Below are 27,862 nucleotides of genomic sequence, written 5' to 3'. Positions count from 1 at the left end.
CTTGTCAGGATTCATTCGTATCAACTCCTTGTTCCCCATTAGTGGGGATCGCGGACACTTGCATGACTTGGAAGGGGCCTCGAATTATCCTGTTCCTCTGATACCGCCTGGGAACACGAGGGGGCGCCAACCTCCGCGTTATCTTGTGTGATGCCCGTGCTCTGTCTCAGCGAGTCCCAAGGGTGGTCCCCCGCCCCCGCCGCAGAGGCGTCACCTGGGTGTCATTAAGCGCGCAAGATCTCAGACCCTCATCCCAGACCTTCATCCCAGACCTACTGAATCAAAAACAATCAGTGATCTGGGTTTGGCAGCGCCCCCTTCCCCCCCACCCCAGGTGATGCCGCTGGATCCTAGAGTCTGCGACCCAGGGGCTTATCTCGCCCTTGAGGGCTCCTCCCCTCTTGGTTCTCCAGCCTCCGGGGTGGCAGCCTGGTGGCTATGAGGGGACGGAAAGGCTCCCGGTCACGGTGGAGAAGCCAGCTACTCCTTGGGCTCTCTTGTGATGCAGCCTCATGCCCACTCCTGTTAGGGCTTCAAATGCTCTTTAGGGGAAGAGGTGAGGATGGAGCAGGGGTGGAGACAGAGGCCCTTCATCCACCCCCAAGCTGTCCTTTTCGGTCCAGTTCAGGTGCCCAGTTTCTTCAAGCTGCTGGGAGACCCGCCTCTCTGGGAAGCTGGGTTCTGATTCCTCCGGAAGAAGTCCATCTCTTCAGGGAACCAGACCTAGCCGCCCGGGGGGGGGGGGGCACTCCGTTTACCACTCAGTGTGGGGTTAGCATTGCCAGCAGGAGCTTCCCGAGCCCCTTGTTTTTTTCATTTTTTACGTTTTGGGAAGTGACCCCAGTGTTCTGTGGCAGGCACGCGGGGCAGTGGGATGGTGTGGAGAGCAAGGTTTCGGGGCAAGGAGACAGGGGGCTAAACCCTCTCCTGTGGACGTTGTGAATGTTCCTATGAAGAATGCACTCAGGAAGCCAGGGAGGGGAATGGTTAATTGTTATCACAGAGCAAAGAGCATCTGTTAGTGGGATGTGTGTTTAACTCTGGCGTCTTCCAGTAATCTCTCTTCTGGGAAAAGCACTGGCCAAAGGGGCTCAGTTTTGTGGAGAGCCGGTTTCCTCTGCCAGGCAAAGGCCGAGGCTCACAAAGGCTGGCCCTCCTGTAAGGGGTACTTTCGTTAATTAGCTCAACAATAGAACTTGACCCTCAACTGGACATGAAGGCGTTTCCTAATTGAATCTCTTTCCCTCATATCTTTCTCAGAAAGAGAAGAGGCAATTCCTGTGATCATCTCCCCCCAAGAGACCATATCAGCTTCGCTGGGTAAGGACTGTGTCACCCGAGGGGGGGCCCGGGACCCCTGTGTCACTGTGCCTGCCCCGTGGCGTGCGGATCCTGGGTGAAGACCCCACCCCAGGGTGAGAGGCTGAAATGACAAACGTGAGGGAACGTTTCCCTTTACCAGATACTGTTAGACATGGCACTGATTGAAAACAAGTACAATTTGCTCCATGGATGCCCTACCTTCAAAAGTCTCAGTGTAAAATCAGAACGTTCTGGTAGCAGTGATTAGCGGTATGAAAGGACTAAACAGTGTGGAGTCCCCTACGAAGTCAGCTCCTGCAGTGTGTTTAAAATAATCTACCAACACTCAGCACCTCTCTAAGACCCCGATCGTAAAGTGAGCCAAACAGCCCCCGCTGGCCCCCACCCCGGAAGACAGTTCTTGTCACAGCAGCTGGTCAGTGGGTCAAGGGACAGCATGAAATGGTCGATAGGGTTTTCCATTTTTCACCGTTTTCTTCCGCCGGCCCGGCCAGCACGCACTTTCTTATTGAACATTGCTAAGTTGAATAAGATGCCATTCAACCCTGACATGCACCCTGTCGGGAGGTCTTCTCCCGTTTTCCAGAAGGAAAAGCTGCCCAGGGCATCACCATGGCTCTGTGTCTGTGTAAAAGTCACCGGCGGGTCGGGCTGGGGTTCAGACTCAGGCCTGTGTGTCTGTGAGGCTGGACGTGTTTGCGTGTGTATTTCTGTCAAATGGCTCTGCAGGAGTCGTGCTGGGTGAGGACACTCTGGCTGCAGACTTCACTCTCTCTCCGGGCCTGGGTTCTGACGTTTGATGCACTGCGTCTTGCCGCCACAGGGTCGAGACTGACAATCCCGTGCGTGGTGTTTCTGGGGGCTGGCATGCCTGTGACCACCATGCTGTGGTGGATGGCCAACAGCACCCAAGTCAAGGATGCCTACCAGGGGGGCCGTGTGACCGAGGGGCCACGCAAGTAAGTGGGCGGAGATCTCCCTTCTTCTGGACAGAGCTGCTGTGAGACACCTGTCGGCTTCACCCTTCCTCGTAGAGACAGTGTCCTAACCCACCTATCCACGATGCACATACCACATTGCAAATAGTATTTCTGATTCCAAACTGTTGAATTTTTTTGAATCTTAAACAACGAATTTTGCCAAGAAGTGCCAACTGTACTTGAGAACCAGACTTCCTACGTAACTGTACGTGTTGCATCCAATGCTTCGCATTGGGGTTGCTTTTTCTAGCTGTTTGAGCATTTCTTTCTTGAATTTTTGCAGTATTAAAAAAAAAAAAAACCTTAAGATATTTTCATTCCCAGCTCTGCAACCTGAGTGTCAAACATTTTCGCAGCCCTTAGAAGGACTCTGAAACAGCCACAGCTGCTGAGAGCCCCCCCCCCCCCCCCCCGTTTCTCGGGTAGCTGTGGGCTGTCCGGTCTTTAAGGAAGTTTCCTGTGAAACAGAGAATTCTGTCCTCAGAAGCATTCATCTCTGGAAAATGTTTTCTCACCGTGAAAGCAGAACATGCAGACTTTGTAAATGGGAACCACTTGTGTGCGAGGAAGGCCGACCATCCAATGTTCCCAATTATAAAGTATTTTTAAAATGATAGCTTCAGTATTCTGAATTTGCCTGAACTTTTTGCTTGCCAAATTTTGGTCTTTTTTTTTTGAAAGACCTATCACAAAAGGTCTTTCTGGATGCAAGTGAGTGGATAGAAATGATGTGTGGTGCGCATGAATGTGTGCTCGCAAATCCTCGTTGTGAGAAGCCTGGGCAGAACGCGCATGCCCCGTGTCGGCTCGCTTGTACCTTCTGTTGGCGTCAAGGAGCCTATTTCTCCCCCATAAATTTAAAAAAAGAAATAGTCCCGGTGGCTTCACATCAATGATATTTTTAGTCATACTAATAGATAGCCATGAAGCAACCTCAGATTCCTGTGACATTACACACGGCAGTCGTGCTGTAAGACATCCCCCCGCCCCCCCCCCCCCCGGCCCGTCTGCAGCCGCCCGCCCTGAACTTGGGAGTGAGGACTGGCAGCGAGCGGGGAGGCGAGGAGACACGGTGAAGTACAGGATTCCTGGAAACTCCCTACCCTCCAACATGCAAATGATTTCTTGGTGATACTGTCCAGTTTCCCAAAACTAGACATTTTGATTCCCACTACTGGTTCTTTGTTCATCAAAGGCCTTAGCAAGTGATTTTTTTTTTCCCCATAATCCAATGTCAGCTGGCATCCTCTTTGTAACAAGTGTCCGGTCACAGTGACTGACACCGTCAGTGTCACTCCAGGCTTCAGGAACTGGTTAGACATTCTCCCAGATGAGTAACAGCTGTAATGGCAGGAGCTGCTAACCTGGTGAATCTCAAAATCAGTGCAAGAAACAGAGGCGCTGCCTTATTGAGAACGTGCGGGTGTCTGCGCTGCAAACACAAGCTGGCCTTTGACGCTTTAAATGTTTTCTCACTCAGGGAGTACTCACAGAATAATGAGAACTACATTGAAGTGCCACTGATTTTTGACCCAGTCATCAGAGAGGATTTGCACACCAATTATAAATGTGTTGTCTCTAATACGGCGCATTTCCAGACGCTACGCACCACAGTCAAAGAAGGTACGTGTTTTGGGGACACTGAAGGGGAAAAGAAGATGTAAGGTGTTCTAGGATGCTGAACAGAGCCACTGGTTCTCCAGATGATGACTTAGGAGGGCCCTGCGTTTCCTGTTAGAGAGCAACCCCCCCTCCTTTTTTAAATGATTTCTTTGGTAGGGCGGAGGCTGGCTTTGGGAGATTATACTCAAGAATTTTATGGAGGAAGCTGATTTTTTTTTTTGGAAAAAAGAAAGCGGTTCAGTGACAGACTTGAAAAAAAAAATGTGGTTTTGCCTGGACCAGCAGGACCAGCTGTGCTTCCCTGATGCCTCGAGGACGGTGGGGTATTTCCCATCCCGAGGTTGAAAACCCTCATCCTTCAAGAGCTGGGGACTGGGAGGTGCCTGGGGCCCAGGCAGCTTTAGGGGTAAAGCCATTGTCATCAGGGAGTGAGGAGCAACGCTGGAGCCACATCAATCCAGTGCTCGTTGAAGGACATTTGAAAAAGAGGAGAAAAACCTGATTTATCATTTTGACACATTGATTTTTAAAAATGAATGCTATTTAGCTTTGTCTTTTTTTGCGGGGTCAGAGGGCAGGTAATTAAGTCTACTTATTTACATTGTTGGAGGTAGTGGGGCTTGAACTCAGGACCTCGTGCATGCTAAGCAGGCACCCTACCACTAAGCTACACCCCCTCCCTGGCAAAGTCGTTTCTTCTCAGTGTTGAAACACCGACTCAGGGGAATGCAGTCTGCTGAGCCCAAAGGAAGGATAAGAAGGGAAGAGCCAAAGCCATGCCCGGTGGGAAGCTCACCCTGCCTTCTGGGCAGTCTGCACCCCCTGTAAACACAAATTGCCCGGCAGGACTTCTGGGCAGTCTGCACCTCCTGTAAACACAAATTGCTCCGCATTCTCCGTATTTGCAGGGAAGGCAGCTGCAGACAAGCTTTTAACTGGGAAGCTGAGGGTTTGGGTAAGCCTCGGGGCAGGGAGGACAGCACAGCACCACCTCTCTCCGCCTGTGGTCTGTGCGTCACCAGCATCCCCCAGCTGAGCAGATCCCTGGGCTCAGCCCAGATCTACCTAGATTCTCTGGGGTGAGGCCAAAGACTGCAATTTAGCAAGCTCCTTTCATATTAAAGTTGGAGAGCTGTTGTCCTAGGACACTCGGGCAAAGGCTGATGTCCCAGGTCAGTTCCCTGAGTGAGTCGGTGGTGGCACAGGCTTGGAAGTGGAGGATTCCACGGAAAGCTGAGTGCACCGCTGGGCTTCAGATGAGTGACCCAAAGGAAGCTGTGGCTGGTCTGGTCCTGATGCTGGGAACCTTCAAGCATTTCTAGGACCAGGGCTCTGTCCCTGCGTGTCCTTCCCCGGCTTGGCTGTGACTTATGAGCGGGCACAGCTGGAAAGTCTTTTGCCAGGACTGAGAGGGGCCTCCAAAGGGCTGCTCAGAAAATATTAAAGCTTCACTCGCTTTGAAGCCGTGTGGGATTTTAAGGTGTAAAAATCATCTGGAGAAACGGTCTGAGGTTGTGTTGATTCCTGGATGCCTGCACAGACTAGGGTAAATAGTAGCTTAAAAAGGTAGAATTCTGGCCTCCTTGTCGTCCGTGTTCTGGTAACACCCGTGTTCTTGTGTTTACTTGTTAGCTTTTTATCCACAGTCGCTTCTTATATTTTCAGAACACAGACGTGACAAAGAGTAGAAACAATCTTGAAAACGAAAGCTCCTTTAGTCAATGTTTTTCTTCTCCTTTGTTACTTGATTGGATCCTGATGACACCCACGCTTACCGGGAAAGGGCACGTGGTCACGCCACAGCTGCTGGCGGGGGCCCCGACAGACGTGACCCAGTGGGTGGAGCAAAGCTGGACCCTCGATCCCTGCTCTCTGCTCTGTGTGGCTTCTGTCAGATGGACTTCTGTTCTACGTTGCTTTTTCCCTAACGCCACAGATACCATTCTCAAGCATCCTTGATCTTGGTGTGTGGGCCATACTTTCTGAAAAATCAATACATATTAGGTAAAAAAAAAATAAAACCCAAAACCTCTCCAATTCTTTCTTCTCTGTAAATTGAGCTGCAGTGACTTGGTGGTGGGAGAGTGTTCACCCATCATGTGTCTCTGTTCTTCCAGCAGCTGCCACGTTCTCCTGGGGAATTGCGCTGGCCCCCCTGTCCCTCATAATCTTGGTTTTGGGGGGAATATGGATGCACAGACGGTGTAAGCACAGAACAAGAAAAGCCTGTGGTTTGTTGGAGTTAAAGACTGGCCATCAAGAATCCGCTCCATGTAAATTAAAGGAAATAAAATAGTTCAAATCAAACAGTAACAATAAACAATATCATTTCGTACAGAAGTGGTTCTGCTTTTTGAGGGACTCTGTTCTTTTCTTCAGTTGTTTAACAGAACTGCTGTGTTTATAGTGGGTTTGTAGTAAAAGATTGAAGGGTTCGTGCAAAGTTTATTCTGAAACCAAGTTACTGGAGCCAGTGTGCATGTGCGTGGGCATGAGGCGCCCTTCAGCCTGGATGAGAGCTGAAAGCACCTGAATGAGTTTTAAATTTCATTCACTCATTCATTCATTTCACAAAAATGTGTTAAAAGTCTATTTGGGTTATGCTCTATGGCAGGTCTTAGAGTTACAAAGATAGTTAAGTCATAATTTGCCTTTTGGGAAGATTGAATTTCATTTTGGAACTGGAAAGGATGATTTAGAAATACGGAAGAAGAATCAGCAAGCATTTTTAAGTTTTTTTTTTCCCAAAAGGATGATCCAAAAAATAACAATTCAATAGACAAGTCAGAAAAATACATGTTAAGTTAGTCAGAAAAATACATGTTAGAACATATTAGTGAACTGAGAAATAGATTTGACTTCATAACAAAACTTCTGAGAATGAAGAGAAAGGGAGAGTGTCAAGATAATTGCATCCATGTTGGGGAAAAATAATCAGAGCCTCTTATGTAATATGCTAAAAATAAATTCTAGCTGAATTAATGAGTTGAATTAAAAAATCAAAGAACAAAGGAACCAGCCATAAGGCTACCTGGTGACTTCTCTACAGAAACACTGCTTGAAAGAGAAAAAGCTGCAACCCAGAATGCCCTACCCAGCAAGATTATCATCTAGGATAGAAAGAAAAAGAATTTCTCAAGCAAAAACTAAAAGAACACAGCAATACTAAACCTATCCCAAGAGAAATATTGCAAAGTCATCTCTAAATAGAAAAGCAAAAATCTATACAAAAGAGAAACTCAGAAGCAGAAACGTGATTACAATCAACAGCAAGAGAATAAACGGGAAGATGTAAAAGAGGACAACAAAATCAAAATGGGGACAGGAGGGCGGGAAAATGTATATTTTTTTCTTTCTTTTTAGAATGTCTTTGAGTTTTTTAGAATATATTTGAGCTTATATTGCCAGTCTAAAGCAAGTAGATATATAGTAATGGGTTAATATACTTGAAAAACAGGATAACCACAAATCAAAAACATACAGTCACAGAAACCAAAAAGAAAAGAAATCAGCATAATATAAGAGAAAATCATTAAATCACAAAAGGAAAAAGAAAAAAGAACAAAGAAGAAATACAAAATCAACTGGAAAACAAGGTTTAAAATGGCAATAAATACACATCAATAATTACTATAAATATCAATGGACTAAATGCTCATTCAAAAGACAGAGTGGCAAGTTGGGTAATGAAACAAGAGCCTTCAATATGCTGCCTACAAGAGACATCCTGAAATCATTTGGAATCACAAAAGATCCAGAATTGCCAAAGCAATACTGAAGAAAAAGAATGAAGCTGGAGGCATAGCCCTCCCAGACTTCAGACAATACTACAGAGCTACAGTAATCAAAACAGCATGGTATTGGCAAGAAACCAGACATATGGATCAATGGAACAGAATAGAGAGCCCAGAAATAAAGCCACACACCTACAGTCAATTAATCTTCAACCAAGGAGGCAAAATATACAATGGAGAAAACAGTCTCTTCGACAAGTGGTCTGGACAAATCTGGATGGATTTCTGGTTGGGAAATCTGGACAGCCACATGTAAATCAATGAAATTAGGACACTCTCTCAAGCCATACACAAAAATAAACTCAGAATGGCTAAAAGACTTAAACATAAGACAAGAAACCATAAACCTTCTAGAAGAGAACAAAGGCAAAACATTCTCTGACATAAATCGTAGCAATGTTCTCCTAAGGCAGTCTACCAAGGCAAAAGAAATATAAGCAAAAATCAACAACTGGGAACTAGTAACTTAGATGCTTTTGCACAGCAAAGGAAACCATAAACAAAATGAAAAGACAACCTATGGACTGGGAGAAAATATTTGCAAATGATGCAACTAACAAGGGACTAACTTCCAAAATATACAAACAGCTCATACACCTTAATATCAAAAAAGCAAGCAACCAATCAAAAAATAGGCAGAAGACCTAAATATGACATTTCTCTGAAGAAGACATCCAGATGGCCAACAAGGACATGAAAAGATGCTCAACATCACTAACTGTTAGAGAAATGCAAATCCACACCAGTCAGAATGGCCATCATTAAGAAGTCCACAAGTAATAAATACGGGAGAGGGTGTGGAGAAAAAGGAACCCTCCTACACCGTTGGTGGGAATGTAAATTGGTGCAGCCACTATGGAGGACAGAATGGAAATTCCTCAAAAAACTAAAAGTAGACTTACCATATGACCTAGCAATCCCACTCCTGGGCATATAACCAGAGGAAAATACAATTCAAAAAGACACCTGCGCCCCAATGTTCACAGCAGCACTATTTACAATAGTCAAGGCATGGAAACAACCCAAATGTCCATTGACAGATGACTGGATAAAGAAGTTATGGTATATTTATACAATGGAATACTACTCAGCCATAAAAAAGAATAAAATAATCCCATTTGCAGCAACATGGATGGACTTGGAGATTGTTATGCTAGGTGAAGTAAGCCAGAAAGAGAAATAAATATACCATATGATATCACTTATATGTGGAATCTAAAAAAACAAAAGACACCATGAACTTATTTACAAAACAGAAACAGACTTGCAGATATAGAAAACAAACTTATGGCTATCAGGCAGGAAAGGGGATGGGAAGGGATAAATTGGGAATCTGAAACTGGCACCTCTTGGGGAGTGACAGAAATGTTAGCTATCTTGATAGTGGTGGTGGTTTCATTGGAGTCTACATCTATCAAAACTCATCAGTTTGCTTATCTCAAATATGTGCAGTTTACTGTACAAGAATCATACCATAATAAAAGTGTTAGGAAAAAAAGAATTTCATCATACCAATTAATTTTATTTCTTTCTGTTGACAAACTCTGCAACAGAGATAACATAAACTTATTGACTTTCAGTAAACCTAGGTCCAATAAAAGACAGGTCTTATTGATTATACCAACAACCTTAAGTTAGCTTAATATCAGATATTAATTTCATGTTGATTATTTCCTAGATCACATGAACCTGAAACTTGTTCTGTCTAGCTTCTTTTACACTTACAGAAGTATTTAATTTGTAAGTGCTTACTTTTAAGTCAATTAAATGGAGCCCTTTTACAAGTAAATTTTTACATTAAGACATAACCAGAGATCTGTTTTTCCTAGTGAGCTAAAGTAATTTTTATTTATTTTTTTACCTTGATAGCCCAGGTAGATTATTTACATCTCAAAGGCACAGGAAGAGAAATGTAAATTTCTCTTCTAACTGCTTATACAAAACCCAAGCATCTTGGCTATTTTCAGGGATTTTTTTTTTCCAGGTCCCAAATATTCACTTCAGTCTAAAGAAATAACAGTAATAGACAAAATACTATATCTGTCATTCGCTTACATTCACTTGCCTCGCTTTCAGCAAAACAGGGAGAGAGAGCAAGATTTGGACAAAGGTCGCGGGACATTCACACTCACACGCCCGAGGTAAAAGCCAGAGCAACTGTAAAAGGCCCGCTGGGATGCAACAGCAGAGCCATTAGGGGGACACTGTTCTCTGGATCTCAGAGAGCACTGAGGTCACACACCGTTACAATAAAAGTATCACTTTCTTCCATTTATTGAAGCATAACTGAAAATTTCCCTGTCTTTCCCGGGCCTTCAGGCTTGGGTGCCATGCAGTGCTCCCTGTCCCCTTCCTGGGGACACCCCCCCCTTCAGATTTGGGCAGCTTCAGCTATGACCCAGAAAAGAAGCTGACCTCAGCCAGAAGAGGCTTCAGACTCCACCTTGACTTTTCCGTTACGCACTTCCTCCCCGGCTATTCGCTATTTGGAGTGTGGGTCACGCTGTCAGAAAAAGTAGGGGACGATAGGGGAATTGAGGGCACTGATTGATGATAATATCAGGGAAGAAGTGTGCTATTGGCATGGTTACATTTTGAAAGTAGAGTCGTTATCTTTTTAGGAGACATACTGAAATATTTATGGATGTAGTTAGATCTGCATCACAGTAATCCAGTGCCGGGTGGGAGGATGGCTGACGTATGTTTGGCCGCCTGCTGATAACTGTTAACGCTTGGTCATGGCACGTGGGTCGTTCCTTACACCTTTCTCTCTGTTTTTATGTGTGTTTAAAAATTTCCATAATACAGAGGGAAAAAACCAACACAGAAACAACCCCAAAATACCCGCCAGATAAAACAAGGAGTACACACATTGAGATGTCACAGCACAGTGGAATCTTCTACAGCGGTGGAAATGAATAAACTACTGTGACATGCAATAATGTGGATGAGTCTTAGAAATACATTATTGAGTAAATCGTAAGTCCCAGAAACATATATTTATAGCCTGATATCCTTTTAAATAAAGTGAAAAATGACTAACACTTAACTCTCTAAACATGTACACATACTTACATATATTAACATATATTTATACTTAAGAACACGTATAAAACTATATTTTAAATGTACACGGAGGTATGTACCCATTAGATAGGCAGACAGCTAGATAGGAGCAGAGAAAGCGGGGCACAGGCCAAATGTCAGGAAACCACACATTATGTGAACGACGGAGGTCCTTGGGCAGAGAAAAGCAGGAACCTCTAGGTTGGTAAGAAATCACACACTTGGGGGTGACAAGTGCCCTGGAGGCTGACAAAGAAAGGTAAGGATAGGCAGGAATCTCCAGTGTCTGAATGTAATCGTTTGCTCGTTGTGCCCTCATTTCAATAAAATTAGCCTTGCAGATGAGAAGTACCCATCATGCACCAAGGCCAGGACACTTCAGATCCAGACTAAATAAGGACAGAAATCCCTCCTCTCCTCGGAAAGGTGGAGCTGGGATGGAACTCAGGGAATAGGACCCCAAACCCTTGAATGAATCCCCAATGAATATTCCACCCGTTTACTTTTACACCCTGTGTAACCGAATTGCCAAAGAAACTCAGGGCAGCTGCCCACCTGAGCCTGCCCGCTCTCCCCTTGAGAGCGTCCTGTCCACCTCTTAATAAACCCCCACTCTACTTTCTTGACCTCCGCGTCTTGTCTCTGAATTCTTTCTGCGACGAGCCAAGAACCTAATGACTGGCAACATATCTCTATTTAAAGAGCACCTAGGTGATTTTATGGGTTTAAAATGGTCTATATTTTAAGAAAGCAAGACAATGAAAAAGCCAGGTTTCAGGATAGTGACAGGTGGGACCAAGGTTGAGACCAGGGAGGAAGATGTAAGTTGCCTCAAGTTCTAGACCTCAGTTTGAGGGGTGAATTATTACTATTTTTATCAAACAGATTAAGGAACAGGCCACTCATGAACCAGTGAAGCGTGTGTGTCTTGAACCGAGGATTCTGACCCATCTTATTCTGTGCACCTGAGTCCAAATTGAACAACAAAAAAGAAACTAGATGGTTTCTTTGCTTAAGGTGACTGATCTCATCCATTTTATGTTGATTCTGTTGGCTTAACTTCCGGGAGGGGCACGTTTTCACCTCCCCCTACAAAACTGGGGGCGACAGGCAGTCAGTAGCATGGGACAGCTGCACCTGTCTATGCGGATATAGGAAAAGCAAGCCAGATGCCATCACCTGCCGCCTCCCCTGGAACTGGTGAGGACGACAGTGCACACCAGCGACAGCCACCAGCAACCACTTTTGCATGAAAAACTAAATTTGATGTCTCGAGTCCTCTATGCGCTATGGGAACAGACGGGGCTTTTTGGAGAAAGCGGGGTCGTAAACCTACTGTGAGGCCCTTCAGGGCAGGAGCATTCTTGTTCATTGATGCATCCAGGTGCCCTGCCACCTCGTAGGCACTGAGGAAGTATCTGCCGAGGGGATGGATACATTTTTGACCTGGGTTTTCCGGTGACTCTCCGGCCTCTGTGAACAAATGGATGCCCTCCGCGGGACTGAACTTCCCCGCTCCTGCCCGTCCCCAAACTCACACTGGTCATTTCCATGACTCCTGCCCGTGGCTCAGTCAGCCATGTAAACGGGCCTTGTGCTTCTGTCACTGTTTTTCTGTTGTCGTCCCCACCCATTGGCACCTCGTCCCCACCTGTCTGCCACCTCATTACAGCCACTGGCCTCTGAGGGAGCCCTGTCACCCCATACAGTGTTCTGGGGTGTCTGGAGGACAAGGAATCCAGCTGCCCCCCTAGGCTGTGGCCTCGGTCAGCTAGGGTGCCAGGAGCCTCCTTGTCCCTCGCAGAAATCCCCCCCTGTGTGGCTCACATGGGCAGCTGGCCCGCACAGTGCTGGTGGTGGACCTGCGGGCCCTCTCCTCCAGGCTGGCCACCGACCTGCCCTCCACCTCCTCCCTGTGTCCGTGGAAACCACTTACTCATTCCTCTGCAGACAAAGCAAAGCCAAACAAACCCTCCTGCAAAGAAACTCCCAGAAGCAGCTGGTTCTTCAGAAACCAGCACAGTTTACAAATTCCAGGACCCGGGAGGGGGGGCCTGGGAGTTGGGGTAGGGACCAGAGGAGAGAAACTTTAGATGTGGGGGAGAGAGAGAAAAAAAAGCAAGAATGAAGAAGAGGAAATTAGCATTTAGTCTCTACAATGTGCAAGATTTTCTGTGTCTTACCCAATTTAATCCTCCAAAAAAAAAAAAAAAAAAAAAAGAAATCCACAAGGTGAGTGTTGTAAGTCACATTTGAGAGCTGACAAGACCGGGGCTCTCTGAGTTTAAATATTACTTCACAGAGACGGTGGCTTAGACGTTCAGCCACAGAGGGTTTCCTAATACTGGATCCCAGAACTCAACACAGCTGGGGAACAGCTGGCCCCAAGGACACAGGAAGGAGGAACAGAGCAAATATTTGCTTTCTGGGGGGCAGCCTGGCTACCAAGAAGAGGTGAGCTGCCCTGTCGAGTTCCTCTCCAGACTGACCAAAGATGCATCTGGAATCCGTGAGGGGACCAGAGTGACTAATGGGGGTCCCACCCCATGGAAGGAAGTACCAGAGAGGGAACCCAAGTGACCCCGATCCCTGCAGTACTTCCCACGGTTTGTTCTCTCGGCCGCTGGGACCCCGGCCAGGGCACTGCTGTGTCCCACAGGGATGGGGCTGAGTGGCCCATCAGCACAGTCCCATTCAACCTTTCTGAGGCTGCTTGCCTAGGAAATACAGGTGCACTTTCCAGATCTTTCTGAGCCTGGTGTTGGGCAACAGAGATTTAGCTTCCTGAAGGCTCAGAAATGATTAAGAACAATACGTGAATTAAATTAGCTGCAAAACCATGCTCTACTCAAGGCTGGAAATTCACTCTATTGTATTTCCTGCCCCAAATTACCATTTTAAAATGTAGGTTTTATTATGATTCAGGTATGGTGAGGCCAACCGATCAGGAGATGACTGTCATTGGAAAGATGGTTTGTTACTCAGAGCTCCCAAGAGAAGGGACAGGCCATGCTATGCAGGGTCGCATGGGGAAGTACCAGGGTGGGGTAGGGGCAGAGGGAGGGGGCAAACACGGGCCTTTACTGCGGTTTCTTTGGAAGGAATGGGAGGGCAGCGGAAGTAGGTTTACCACTGGCTAATTTGAATAATTTCACTGGGCTACAGGGCATGGGGCTGTCCCTGGTAGATGGGTGCCTGGATTTGGGTAGGTTCATAGTGGCCTGGAATGTGAAAAGGAGGTGGTCTGGGTGTGGACTTCAGATTGGTTCGTTTGCATTTGAAAAGTGGGCTCCCTGAACTGGCTAGCCTGGGAGAGGAAGCCCCTTCAAGGCCAGCAAGGCCTGAATGTCAAAGCATCAGAACTGCATCAAACCCCCCCCCCCCCCAAACAAAACAAAAGAACCCTTAGGAATAAACCTGACCAAAGAGGTGGAAGACTTAGACACGGAGAACTATAAAGCATGGATTAAGGAAATTAAAGCTGACACAAAGAAATGGAAAGACATCCCGTGCTCTCGGACTGGAAGAATCAATATTGTTACAACGGCTGTACCGCCCAGAGCAATCCACAGACTTGATGTGATCCCTACCAAATCACCCAGGGCATTTTTCACAGAAGTAGAACAAATAATCCTAAAATTCATATGGAATCACAGAAGACCCAGAACTGGCCAAAGCGATACTGAAGGAAAAGGAATGAAGCTGGAGGCATAACCCTCTCTGACTTCAGACAATACTACAGAGTTACAGTAATCAGTGTGGCACTGACAAAAACAGACATATGGCTGGATGGAACAGAACAGAGAGCCCAGAAATAAACCCATACACCTACGGTCAATTAATCTTCAACAAAGGAGGCAAGAATAGACAATGGAGAAAAGACAATCTCTTCAGCATGTGATGTTGGGAAAGCTGGACAGCCACCTGTAAATCAATGAAGTTAGAACACTCCCTCACACCATATACAAAAAGACTCAAAATGGCTTAAAGACTTAACCATAAGACATGACACCATATATCTCCTAGAAGAGAACACAGGCAAAACGTTCTCTGACATAAATTGTAGCAATGTTCTCCTAGGGCAGTCCACCAAGACAATAGAAATATAAGCAAAAATGAACAAATGGGACCTAATTAAACTCAAAAGCTTTTGCACAGTAAAGGAAACCATAAACAAAATGGAAAGACAACCTATGGACTGGGAGAAAGTATTGGCAAATGATGTCACTGACAAGGGCTTAACTTCCAGAATATATAAACAGCTCATACAACTCAATTACAAAGAAACAACCCTAATCAAAAAATGGGCAGAAGACCTAAACACATTTCTCCAATGAAGATACACAGATGGCCAACAGGCACATGAAAAGATGCTCAGTATTGCTAATTATCAGAGAAATGCCAGTCGAAACCACAATGAGGTGTCACCTCACACCAGTCAGAATGGCCATCATTAAAAAGTCCACAAATGATAAATGCTGGAGAAGTACCAGGGTGGGGCAGAGGCAGAGGGAGGGGGCAAACACGGGCCTTTACTGCAGTTTCTTTGGAAGGAACAGGGGGGCAGCAGAAGTAGGGTGTGGAGAAAAGGGAACCCTCCTACACTGCTGGTGGGAATGTAGTTTCGTGCAGCCACTATGGAAAACAGTATGGAAATTCCTTAAAAAATTGAAAATAGACTTACCATATGATCCAGGAACCCCACTTCTGGGTATATATCCGGAGGAAACTATAATTTGAAAAGACTCCCCAATGTTCATAGCAGCACTATGTACAATAGCCAAGACATGGAAGCAACCTAAATGTCCAACAGCAGAGGACTGGATAAAGAAGTTGTGTTACACACACACACACACACACACACACACACACACACACACACACACACACACAATGGAATACTACTCAGCCATAAAAAGAATAAAGTAATGCCACTTGCTGCAACACATATGGACCTGGAGATCATCATACTAAATGAAGTAAGTCAGACAGAGAAAGACAAATACCATATGATATCACTTATATGTGGAATCTGAAAAAAGAAAAGACACAAATGAATTTATTTACAAAATAGAAAGAGACTCACAGACATAGAAAACAAACATATGGTTACCAGGGAGGAAGAGGGGTGGGAAGGGATAAAATGAGAGTTTGGGATTTGCAGATACTAACTACTACATATAAAATAGATAAACAAGTTCATACTGTACAGCACAGGGAACTATATTCAGTATCTTATAGTAACCTATAATGAAAAAGAATATGAAAAGGAATATATGTATGTATATGGGTGACTGAAACATTGTGATGTACACCAGAAACTTAACTGGCTGTTGGCCTCTCACACGTCCCCTTTTAAAAGCCCCAGGTGTTAGCATAAAATCATCATAGCCCTGATCCTTCTTGCTCCGAATTAAAAAAAAACAGATTCCCAGGCCAATGTGGCTCCCAGAACCAGCACTGAGTGTCAGCAGGGACCACAGCAGAGCCTCAGGGGTACCTGGGGGAGGGAGGGAAGGTGGATGCCGGCACAGGCATCTGGGTCTCCGAGCGTGGACCCCAGACCAGTAGCATCAGCGTCCCGGCAGACTAACCGGAAATAACAGCTGCTGACGGAGGCAGGGTGGGCCCAGGGCCCCTGGCTTAACAAGCCGTCCAGGTGGTCCCGAGGCTTGCTCCAAGTTTGAGCCCCACGGAGGTTTGTCTAGCATCCGCGGCCTGGGAAGGTAAACTCTGTTGGGCCGATGACTCCCACAGGGGTGAGTGACGGCACCGCGGTGACCGTGTCCGGGAAGCCGTGCGCCCCCTCCCCGCCATCTTAGCTCAGCGCTTGAGCCCTATTTTCCTATTTTCCTGAGCAATGTCGTCATCTCTAGTGGGAACAAGGTCTCCCAGGCCCCGGGCCATTTTTTGGTGCTTTTCTTCCCCACCTAGAACGTTGGGAACTTCTTACAGAGTCTTTTCTCCCGAGTTGTGTGTTTTGGGCCCTCTGTCTGGTGACAGAGGGCCCCAATGTGCTGTCAGCAGGCGCGGGGGCTCCTGGGCCAGAGCTCGGAGGACCACGGCCACCTGGGCGGAGCTTTCTAGGCCTCGACACCTCGCCCAATGGAAGGTCTCTCTCCCGGCCCCACCTCGGCGGCTGAATCACCCTCAGCCAATCCCGGGCCCTGCCTGTGCCTCCGGGGCCGTGAGGACCGCCCCTGACCACGCCCTCCCCAGTGCTCTGCTTCCCCTCAGCGTTTGCGCCGCCGTCAGGACCCGGGCGGCATTTCTCGCACGTGACTGTGATTCTGAAGCCCTTGGAGCAGGTGTGTGCCAGGTAAGCGGGCGGCTCCAGCCTTGGCTGCGCACGGGTCGCCTGGAGGATGGGGGCAGACGGTGCCCTCGGGCCGCATCCTCAAGCTTCTGCAGCCGGTGGTCTGGGCGCAGGGAGCTGCCAAGGCCCCGCAGGTGATTTGAAGGAGGGTCTGGCTGGGCGCTGGTTTAAGCTCTTTGTTTCTAGTGCCTTTTTTTTCCCTAGATGAAGTTTTTGTTTTTGTTTTTGTTTTTTTTTTTTCTAGAACAAGAAACAGAAAATAAAAAGGCCCTGAACGCCTTCCTTCATTTAACTTTCCTTTGCTTTCCAGACCTGGCATGCATTCATTCATTCATTCATTCACTCACTCACTCATCATCTTAGCAAACTCCTTTAGATTTTGGCCCATTTGGGTGGTTCACAGTGAGAGCTATTAAATCAGTAAGCAAGGTCTTGCCAGAAGCCCCCTGCTCACCTTCTCTGTCAAACTAAACAATCCCACGTGTGCTCTCAGTCTGGGCCCCCCTCAATACATTGTCCCCATGGTCCCCTATGCGATGTCACACCTGTGCGGTACCCTCCTCTACCACTGTCACACGTGCCGCAGCCTCACGGCTTCCTTAGGCCGTGGTTTCACCCAAGTTTGTATTTCGCCAGCTTGACCGTTTCCTAGCGAGGACGTGATCCCCTGACCCCGGGCTGCCCTCCCCACCAGCTCACCTCCCACTGGGCAGCCTGACCGGGTCACCCTCTGCTTCATGCTTTTGCAGGATGGCCATTTGCCCACATGCTAGGGTCCAAGAGGAGTGACCTTTTCCAACCTGCTCTCGTATCACGTTCGTTTTGTTTCCTTCTGTCTCCTTTCCCTGGAATGTAAGCTCCCTGAGGGCAGCGGTTTGTGTCTACTTTTTAAATTTAATATAATTTTATTATTATTTTTAATATATTTTTATTTAAGTACAGTCAGTTTACAGTGTTGTGTCAGTTTTGTTTGCTGCTGTGTATGCAGCTTCGAGGAGAGAGCCAGACACACCACACAGCAGATTCCTAGCAAGTATTTATTGAGTGGACGGATGGATGTTTAGCCCTCTGGCCTCGTCACCATCATCCATCTCCCCCACCCTCTGCCTCGTGCCAGCTAGGCTGAACCACCCACCTTTCTGCTCAGGTCCCTGTTCTCTCTTGGGTCAGGGCCTTGGACTGTGCTGCTTCCTGGGTCTGGAAACCCCATCCCATCCTGTTCAGATCTCCCCGGGAAGCCTTTTCTGACCCCTGAACCTGGCCACATGCCTCCCCATGTGCCCCAAGCACCAGGCTGCTGTCATGTGCAACAGTTGTTATTAATTGAGACAACAGGCCCGGCCCTTTCTCAGGAATTTTTCTTTCACTGTCCCCAAAACTGCTACGAATCCCCCTCCTTTACATCTGGGGAAACTGAGGCTTGGCCAGCTTATGGAACTTGCCTCCGTTCCAAAGGTCATAGGGGCAGAGGCAGGATTTGAGCCACGGTCCAGCTCCAGATACCACATCCTGGGCCCCGCGGCTCGTTCTGAGGGCACCGGAGTTGCCTGTGTCCTTGTCTGTGTTCTCCAATGGAGTCTAAGCTCCTCTGGGGTAGGGAATTTACCTCGTTCACCTTGGCTTTGTCCTGCTGACTCATGCTTAGCAGGCATTAACTGAGAGCATACGTTAAGCACCTACCAGATACCTGGTGAGTGAATGAGTGGACAGCGCCGGAGTTCCGGGCACGTGAAGTCCTCATCCTCCACCTCCACGTCCATCCAGGAAGCTCACTGCCTCCTCCTGGAGTGTCCAGGAATCCGCTCTCCCCCCGGGGCCCGTCTGTCTATCCCTGTGTGTAGCTGGATGCCTCAAACAGATCCATTCTCATAAATACTCCTTGGAAAGCAGAGGTCTACAGATTTCCTAACGTCCAGGACATCAAATATTGACTGAACAAACTATGCTGGATGCTTGGTATTGGTATGGGGCAGGGGGTGGCACGTTCTGAGGGCTAACAAGGAGGTTTGTCTCTGATCACAAGAGAAAACCCTATTCCAGGAGTCATGCCCTCCTGCACTCAGGTCAGAGCTGCTCTTTCGGGAAAAGCTAAAGCTTCCAGCCTCGGTCAGCTGCACCTTCAGCCCGAGCTCCTTTGTTTCACTGTGGAAAGAATCCTCAGATCCCTACTTTAGTTGTAGATGTCACGTATCTTCCAGTGACACAGCGGGGACGCCGGGAGCTCTGTGTGAGCGGGGAAGGTGACTTTCCGAGCCCCTGGCACGGTTCTGGGTGTTTTCTGTTCTGTGGACTCAGAGCTTCCTGTTTTAAGGTCTGAGAGGCCATTGCTGTCGGGCCTGGGGGTACTTGCTGGCCTCTGACTAATAGAATCCTGTGAGTAAATGATTTCAGACGCTAATAAAAATATTTTTAGTAGGATGTCCTTTGGGAGTTCTGTGAAGTGCTGAGTGCACAGTTCTTGGTAAACAGCTGAATGGGCCGTGTCTTTCTGAGTCAGCCTGGGCTCCGCAGTGCCCATCCTGAGGAAATTCAGGAGACTTATCTTCAGAGTCAAAGCCTGGGTTGATTTCAGACACCTCCTGAAGATAAGGGAGCCTGGTGAGGTATCTCATGGGCAGTGCTTTTTGTTTTTGTTCATTCTTTCTCCTCTCTTTAAATAACAATTTCCTCTAATGCACTTGGAATTACAACCCTTCAGGGGAGAACATTTATCAGGAGGTTGCCCTCAGCCTCCCTGTCTCTGTCCCCCCATCCCCTGCACACAGAGCCTCTGGTGGCAGAGAGGGGGTGAATGGGGGTGTATCGGGGGACCATGAGCCCCTTGACCTCCCCATACTCACTGTCAACATTGACTCCAATATTTCTTAACTTACAAATTTTCTCCAGTAGCCCAGAGCAGATTCTCTATTTCTCCCTGCTTAGAAGCAATTTATTGAAAGAAAGATCTATTAAACACCCACCATGTGTGAGATTCTGTGTCCAGTGAGGGTTTGGGGGGAGACACACCCATGGGTGAGACAGCATTTCCTTGCCCTCTAGGAGCTTCTGGAACAAGAGAGAGGACGACATTTTCATAGTTTGTGCCTGTTCCTGCCAGTCACGCCAGCCCTGCGTGCCACTGGTGCATGGGGCCATGTGAACAGCAACTAAAAGTCTTCTTTAGCTCTACATTGTCTCAGGTAGGGATGCATTTGGCTGCAAGTAACAGAAAAACCAATAGCTAGTGGTTTAAACAAAAATTGGTGTTTACTTTCTTCCACATTATGAGAAGTATAGAGATTTGGCAGCTCAATGTCAGGATCAGTGACTCTTGAGTTTTTGATCTTTCCTCATGGTCACAAGATGACTGCTGGAGTGCCAGACATAATGCCTACATTCAAGGAAGGAAGAAGGGAAGGGAGATCTCAGTCCTGTCTTTTTACCTTTTACCTTTATCTGGAAGCCCTCTCCGGAGCTCCCTGCAGACTTGTGCTGTGTCTCATTGATCAAACGGCCCCATGGGTTTCTCTGGCCCCGAGGGAGGCTGGGAACGCTGAGCCCTGGCCTTATGCACTCAGTTTACTACTGTGTGGTAGTTCAGCCCTGCCAGCAGGCTTTCTTCTTTCACTGACTGCAGCCCAGGGTCCTAAGAAGCTGACACAGTGTCTCTGGGGGCTGGACTGGAAGGAGGCTGGAGTGGCAAAGCAGCGTGTGCCTTCTCGTCCCTCTGCTCCCAGCCCTCTGCAGGTGTCCCCAGACCTGGATCCTGTGCCCAGCCTCCCTTGCACTGGGGCAATTCCTTTCCCCAGTGGGACTGTTATTTTGGAGGGGCAGCTAGTTGTCCCTGATTTGGGAAGGTGTGGATCTGGGGTAGATGTTAGCATCTACATGCAGTGCCAGAATCCAGGGAGCCCATCCAGGCAAGTCCCAGGCTGGACCGACGAGACAGGCCTGAGGTTCCAGTGAGTGTGAACATGAGGTCTAGGCATTTATGCTGGGGCTCTCATGGAAGGAAGGAGGGAAGAAGGAAGGAAAGTAGGAAAGAAAGAAAGAGAGAGAGGAAGAAAAGAAAGAAAGAAAAAGGAAGGAAGGAAAGAAGGAAAGAAAGAAGGAATCAAGCAAAACTACCCTGTACTGCAGAGGAGCATGGTGGATGCTCTTCAGGACCGCAGGCTGTGGGAACAGAAGGGGCGAAATGACCTCCGGGTGCTGTGTGTGTTGGTTGGTGAAAGCCTTCAAGGTCAGTGAGGATGGTTCCTGCATCATAGAAGAAAGAACATTTAGTTCATTCGTCCATTTATTCATTCATTCAACAGAGGTGAACTTTTCCTTCCGTAATACATTCCTTGCCCTGCAGGAGCTTAAGCCTCCCTCCTGAAGAAGATGAAGGTCACACAGTGAGTCAGATAAAATGTGACGCTGTGGGGCGTGTAAGGAAGAGGGAGCTGAGGGGATATAATCGGGGGGGTCGGAGAAGGATGTTCAAAGTGAGTGAGATTTCAACAAGGGCAGAGGGGCAGGCATCCCGTTAGAGAAACCGGTGGGCAATTGGAAAGGACGGGCTGGGGGAGGGTGAGTGGTCTGGACCACGATCTAGAGGATGAGCTGGGATTGGGACACTTTATTCCAGGCTCTTTGCCAGACATTCTTCGTGTTCTGAACTTCAGTTTATGCTTTGAATCACCCCATAAGGTGAGAAGCCCCTTAGTCTTGGTTCCCCTGAAAGTAGATTCTGAGACAAAGCCTTGGATGCAGGTAGTTTTGGGGGGAGGTGATTCCAGGAAGCAGGAGTGAGGGAGCCCAGAGAGCGAGGCAGGAATGAAGACAGAACCAGGGAATTTACGGACATCACCTCCTGGGGCCAGAGGGGCTCCTGTCCACCAGGACCTCCAGAGAGGGGTATAGAGGGTCTACCACAATTTTTTGCTTGAAGGAACGGACACAGATCAGGAGGGAGGAACCCTGAGACTCCTGCTCCAGGTGTTCTATGCATTTTAAAGATGCAGATCAGAAAGTGTTAGCCTCTGGCCCGAATTTTCACTGCTGGTAAATGACAGAGCAGGCTTTGAACCGAGGTGGGTTGTGCCTGCAAAGCTCGCTGTCTTACCGTCACCACCAGCTGTCCTTTTCACTATACACTAAAGCACGTAATTATCAAGAATGTGGTGGATTGAAGTAGGTGTTCAGGTCAGGGCTGCTGCGGTGTTTTCCTGACAGTCACCCATCCCTCCAGGCCCGGAAGTGACGCTGACTCTCTGGTGCTGCTTTTGCACCTGCAGAAGGGGCACCCCCTTCCTGGTGGTAGTGGGGGTGACGGTGCGGAATCCGCAGAGCAAGCTAACTGGCCCGTGAAGATTTAACCCCAGCAAAAAATCATGAAAGGGGTTTCAATAGGGTCTGTGGTCAAATAAAGATGGTCGAAAATTCTTTGCTATTCTCCCATCAAGAGGAGGCATTTAAATCATCTCTCCTAAACCTGGTATGACCTCAGTGACTGGCTTGACCAATAGAATGAGGCAGAAGTGACTTTCTAGGAGCCCCAAGGTTTGCTTGTGGGGATCCCTGCCACATGCAGCTGGGCTGTTTGAATGGGGCACTTGGGCTTGGAGCCCTGGGCTGCCTATGAGCCGTCTAACTACCCTGAGGCTGCCATGCTGGGAGGCCCCAGGTGAGTGGTCCTGGTGAGATAGAGGGGCCCCAGGTGAGCAGTCCCGGTAAGATGGAGAGGCTCAGTCCAGCCTTCCAATGTCTCTGCCAAGGTGCCCAACGTGGTAGAGACCCACCAGACCAGCCCATCTTCCAGCTGGTACCACCAGGTCACCTCTGCTGACACCACATGGAACAGAAGAGTCACCCAGGGGCTCATTCTCCTAACCTGCAAAACTAAGATAAAGCAACATACTCGGTATTTTAAGTTTTCGTTACTCAGCAGGAGATAACTGGAACATGACCTCTATTTCTATTTCCTGTACTCACTGCAGTCTTCATCTTCTTAGAAGGACATGTACCGTCTTTAAATTTATGCCCAGAGGGTTAAAATTCAGCTTTTTGGACTTAGTTCTAATCTACACACATGCAGAAGTCGATGGGGAATTTGTACATCTCTTTCCTTCTGTGATCCAGGTGTGGAATTTTTTGTTTGTTTGGTTTTTGGGGGTGGAGGTAATTAGGTTTATTTATTTATTTTAATGGAGGTACTGGGGACTGAACCCAGGACCTTGTGCATGCTAAGCACGGGCTCTACCACTGAGCTACACCCTCCCCACCAATGTGTGGACTTTTGACACCTGGAGAACTTGCCCCAAGGAGGTGAAACACGTTCACGTTCTGTTCTCAGCACTGAGCGGTAGACGCGGATGTAAGCCTTGAGAGTCAGTCTGTAAACATGAGCAGGCAGGCGGCAGAAACTGCACGTTGTGAGGAGGCTTCCCTGGGCAATGGGTATGGGTGCATTTTCTGGGAGAAAGCATGCAGAAAGTAGAACAAAAACTCGGGTGGGGGGGATGCCCACAGGGAGAGGCCAGGAGTCAGAGGAGCCCCAGCTGGGAGATGACTCGCAGAGTTCATGTCACAGCCAGAGGGGGATGCCAGCAGGAAGCACTGGGTCCCATGCCACAGAGAGGTCCAGGAGGCTGGGGTGCAGATAAGGCTGCCAGCCTCCTGGCCCTCAGATACCCTCCTCACAGCTCGCGGATGACCTCAGTCATGTATGTATTGTTGCAAAAAAGACAACTTCTTTCACTAATTGTGTAACTAGTTTAGCGAGGCTCTCACCTCTGGGGGCCAAGGCATAACATGGTCTCATTTGTTTTTTCAGTGCCACCACCAGCAGCACCCTGACTGCTCCTTCCCCACCGGGTGGGGGTCCCCCGATGGCTTTGCCGTCCATTCCTACGACTTCCCAGTGACGCTGGGTTATTGGACCAGTCTGGTTCTGACATCTAAGACCTCGTCTTGTTCTTAAAACTTTTAATCTCACGACCTATTTCTTCTTTCTACCCACTGTTGTGAGTATGAGTGTGTGTATGTGTTGTGAGTGTGTTGTTTGTATGTATGTGTGTGTGTTGTGTGTGCATGTTTGTGTGTATGTGTGTTGTGTGTATGCATGTTTGTATGTGTTGTATATGCGTTGTGTGTTGTATGTGTTATTTGTATGTTGTGTATGTGTTGTGTGTATGTGTGTATGTATATGTGTTCTGTGTTTGTGTGTTGTGTGTGCATGTATGTGTGTATGCATGTTTGTATGTGTGTGTGTATATGTGTGTGTTGTGTGTGTATATTGTGTGCTTGTGTAGATGGCCGAATCTGTCATCTCACACCCTGTTCCTTTCCCCAGGACTCGGTCCTCTGGGCTGCCTGGGGCTGACAGGAGGGAAGGGAGGCCCTGCAGGGCTCTGGGTGGGCTGCCTCTGGCCAGGGGGCTGTCCCTTTCTTCTGGTCTTCGCCACTGTTCCATCTTGCCCTGCACTGGCCTAGGGTCCTTTGGGTGATCTCCACCAAGTGCCGGCTCCGGAGGTGGGGGAGGAGGGATGCTGGCTGATTTCTCACGGGCCCTGGGGTGGCGGCCTCAGTCTGCACACTGCCCTGATTTAATATCCCAATGCCTTGACCTTTCCTGGTTGAAGACGCTCTGTGACGGCTGCGACTACCTTCCCAGGGCATGCCTCCCACTGAAAGGAAAGCACGGCTCCCCCTGAGCCCTTGCTAAGTTCCAGCCATCTTGAGTGTTGAGTGCTTGCAGGTCCTGCCCCTTCATGAACTTACCTAATCAGATCCTCTTGACTCTGGACGGAACAGAGGCTGAGAAGGGAAAAATCTGCCCTGACCACACCCACAGTCTGCGTCTTCACTGGGACTGCACCCTGGTCCTCCGTCTGGGGTGTTTATTTGCCACACCATGCACACGTCTCCACAATCAATCATTTGTGCTTCTGAGAATGCCCTTGAGTCTCATTCTGGGACTCTTTTTAAAGGTGTGGTAACCCAAACTGACAAATACGGCTGAAACTCAGTTCTGTGTAAACACAGGGTGACAGTGCCTCTTGACAGAGTGGCTCTGTTGTCCTTTGACTCAGCGGGATGATGGCTGGATGTTGCCAAGACATGGTGACACTGAATGATCGCTTTTCTTCTCGTGGTTATAATGGATCGGTTGGGCATGTGTATCTTATAAAAATAGCATAGGTGACTTTTCCGGAAGTCATTTTAGGGAGAAGTATAATCATGAAATGCTCCCAGAGGAGGACAGCTATCATTTCCTGCCTACTCCTCATTACTCTGCTGGCTCTTCTTGAAGTTTATCTGCTTGCCATTTGATGATCGGGAAGAATTCAGAGTCATCTGCGAAGCTGGAGATTTCTCTGTGCACTCCCTTCCTTTGAGACCAGGTAGAAGGGACCATTTATCTTGAAAGCTGGTGTTGGCCCCCAGGTTTCCTGTCTAGACTTGCTAACAGCCTACTCTTTTACTGACTGTATTTTGAAGTCACCTGGTGAGATCTGGGGCAGGTCTCAAGTAGGACCAGAAGCCGAGGGTGGGGGAGATGACTTCCAGACCAGGTAGTTTATCAAACCTGGGATTTCCACTCAGGCAAGTCAAGAATGGGCAGAAGAAGCATATGCAATCACGAGGTAATTTAAGTCAGATTTACTCAACATATCAGAACATACCAGAACATACCGGAACATACCAGAACATACCAGAACAGAGTGCCACTTGATGTTTGACGAGGGACAAAGACAAAGAAATGGGTATTTAAATACATGAAGGAAATGTCTGGGAGTCATCCATGAAGAGGTGGCACCTACTGAAATACCGACGTTTCAGGCAGGATCTGAAATAATCTTTCCATGTCAGTAAATACATACCTACAAGATAACTTTCAATGGTGTGAATGATATTCCTCCATGTCACTATACTAAAAATTATTTAACCAGTCTGTAGCATAAGGCATTAAGTTGCTTCTAGCTTTTTATTATTATAAACACCACCACAACAAGTATTCTTGTGTCTTCTGACACCTATCTAATTATTTCCTTACGGCAAATGCCCAGGAATGAACATGCTGAGTCCAAGAGATGTGCCTTTTAAATAAAATCCCTCAAGGGTCCTCCATATTTACATTTCCACCAGCCATGATGCAGGTTGCCCAGCTCTCCATATTCATCACGTTGCTAAGGAGACAGTTTTCTTCTAGAGAAATTCAAGGTCAATGAGCCACTAAGCCCGGGAAGTGGAATTCACTCAGTAAGTGCTTTTCAGAATGCACATCCTGGCCAAGAAGGGGATAACATCCTAATTTCTTCCCAGTTTCTGGTGTTTGCTTTCTCACATTGAATATATGAATGGAATGTATCCAGCGTTTGGGACCAGCTGTTTAATGCCTGTGGCTGTGATGCCTCTGGGTGCTGCCAAGCCCCGGGGAATCCTCAGTCTGCAAGTTTAGGACTGGGTTCCACTTGGCTGAGGGGGGCCTGGGAGCAGGCTCTGAGTGGATGCTGCCTGGGGGTCTGTGAGCCTTGCCTGCCCAGGGCAGTCCGGGTTGGGCAGGCAGGTCATTTCCGGGCCAACTTTTTAGGTTCTTAGCAACAAAGAGGCAGCTAAACAGCACATTCGTACCTGACCAGGGGCCCCCCAGACCCTGGAAGAACCTGAGTGCAGATTATTGATCTCAATTCAAACATTAACTCAAAAATTATTCTTGGTAGCAGTTTCTATACCAAACATTTACCGAGAGCGGTTGACCAGAGTGTTTGTGAGAAGGCATGTTAGAGAAACCGAGGTGAGATTTTCTTCACTTCTCCACAACGCCCTTTGCTCTGAGATCTGTTTTCTCTGCTCTTCCTTCTGCCTCAATTCATTTTATATTTAAAAAAATTGGGCAGTGATTTTTAGCCTCAAAATTGTCCTTCACCACCAGCTGTCCCATGTCTTTCCTGGACTTTCCCTGCATGCACCAGACCAGGGAGACAGATGATGCAGGATGGTGGGGACTATTTAAGTACCACGCTAGCCTGGGTTCAAATCCCAGCTCAGCCTCCTGCTGCCTGTGTGACAGTGTAAATCTTCCTTACAGTCTCCATACTAGGAGAATAGTGCCTGTTTCGTAAGGTTGCTTTGGGGATTAAATCAGGTGATGCGCTACATGGTGCATGTCTATCAGGGAACGATGCTTCTTAAATCATTGTTTTTATTAGGTGACATCGTTGGTTTCCAACTCCAGGCCTCTATGAGCCTAAGGTTCTGGGAATGTTTGGGATCCAATGATGTCTCGATTTGCTGGTTGATTTCCCAGACTTCTGGGGAGTTTTCATTCCCCTTGAGTCCCCCACAGCCTGCTTGGCCTGAAGCCCCCTGCCAGGCACAGTGCCCCTCCCAGCAGACGCGATGTGTGGTACCCAGACCCGAGCCTTGCTGGCAGTAACCTCAGTTACTTTGCAGACCAGTAGTGTTTTTTTTTGTGCTGCAAGATCAGAGAGGGTGCCTGAGGGCAGATACAGCCTGGCGAATACAGATCTGTAAAACTATTAAAAAAGATGTTTTTGGAGTGCCAATGGACTTTGCCTACCTGTTTCTGGAGCAAGAGGAGCAGGCCACACCCCATGATGCATGGAAGATTTTAAAAGGATACAGGAACCCGCAGAGCAGGGAGTAAACTCATGGAACACGTTGTCCCCAGAGGTGACCCAAACCCAAGAGGGGGGTTTTGTCAAGGATCTGGAAGCTGGGGCAATGTGTGCTCAGCGATCATTGGGAACACCCTGAAGCTGTGGGTTGCCCTC

At 47.7% G+C, this 27,862-nt stretch overlaps 1 protein-coding gene across 2 annotated transcripts in view; it reads left to right on the top strand.

The window, feature by feature from the left end:
• IL1R2 (interleukin 1 receptor type 2) overlaps positions 1-6,266 on the top strand; it is a 28,606-nt gene extending 22,340 nt beyond the window's left edge. The window contains exons 6-9 of one of the 2 annotated variants that reach the window (XM_032469619.1): positions 1,261-1,320; positions 2,147-2,282; positions 3,784-3,926; positions 6,047-6,266. In XM_032469619.1, coding sequence (XP_032325510.1) covers positions 1,261-1,320; positions 2,147-2,282; positions 3,784-3,926; positions 6,047-6,222 — 515 coding nt within the window. In that variant the 3' untranslated portion in view covers positions 6,223-6,266. Of the gene's footprint in view, positions 1-1,260; positions 1,321-2,146; positions 2,283-3,783; positions 3,927-6,043 lie in introns of both variants that reach the window. The other variant, XM_032469618.1, reaches the window with a different exon arrangement.
• Positions 6,267-27,862: the final 21,596 nt, after the last annotated feature.

This window comes from Camelus ferus, chromosome 28 (assembly GCF_009834535.1).
Source record: "Camelus ferus isolate YT-003-E chromosome 28, BCGSAC_Cfer_1.0, whole genome shotgun sequence".
NCBI lineage: Eukaryota > Metazoa > Chordata > Mammalia > Artiodactyla > Camelidae > Camelus > Camelus ferus.
This window is presented reverse-complemented; position numbering and strand designations above follow the sequence as displayed.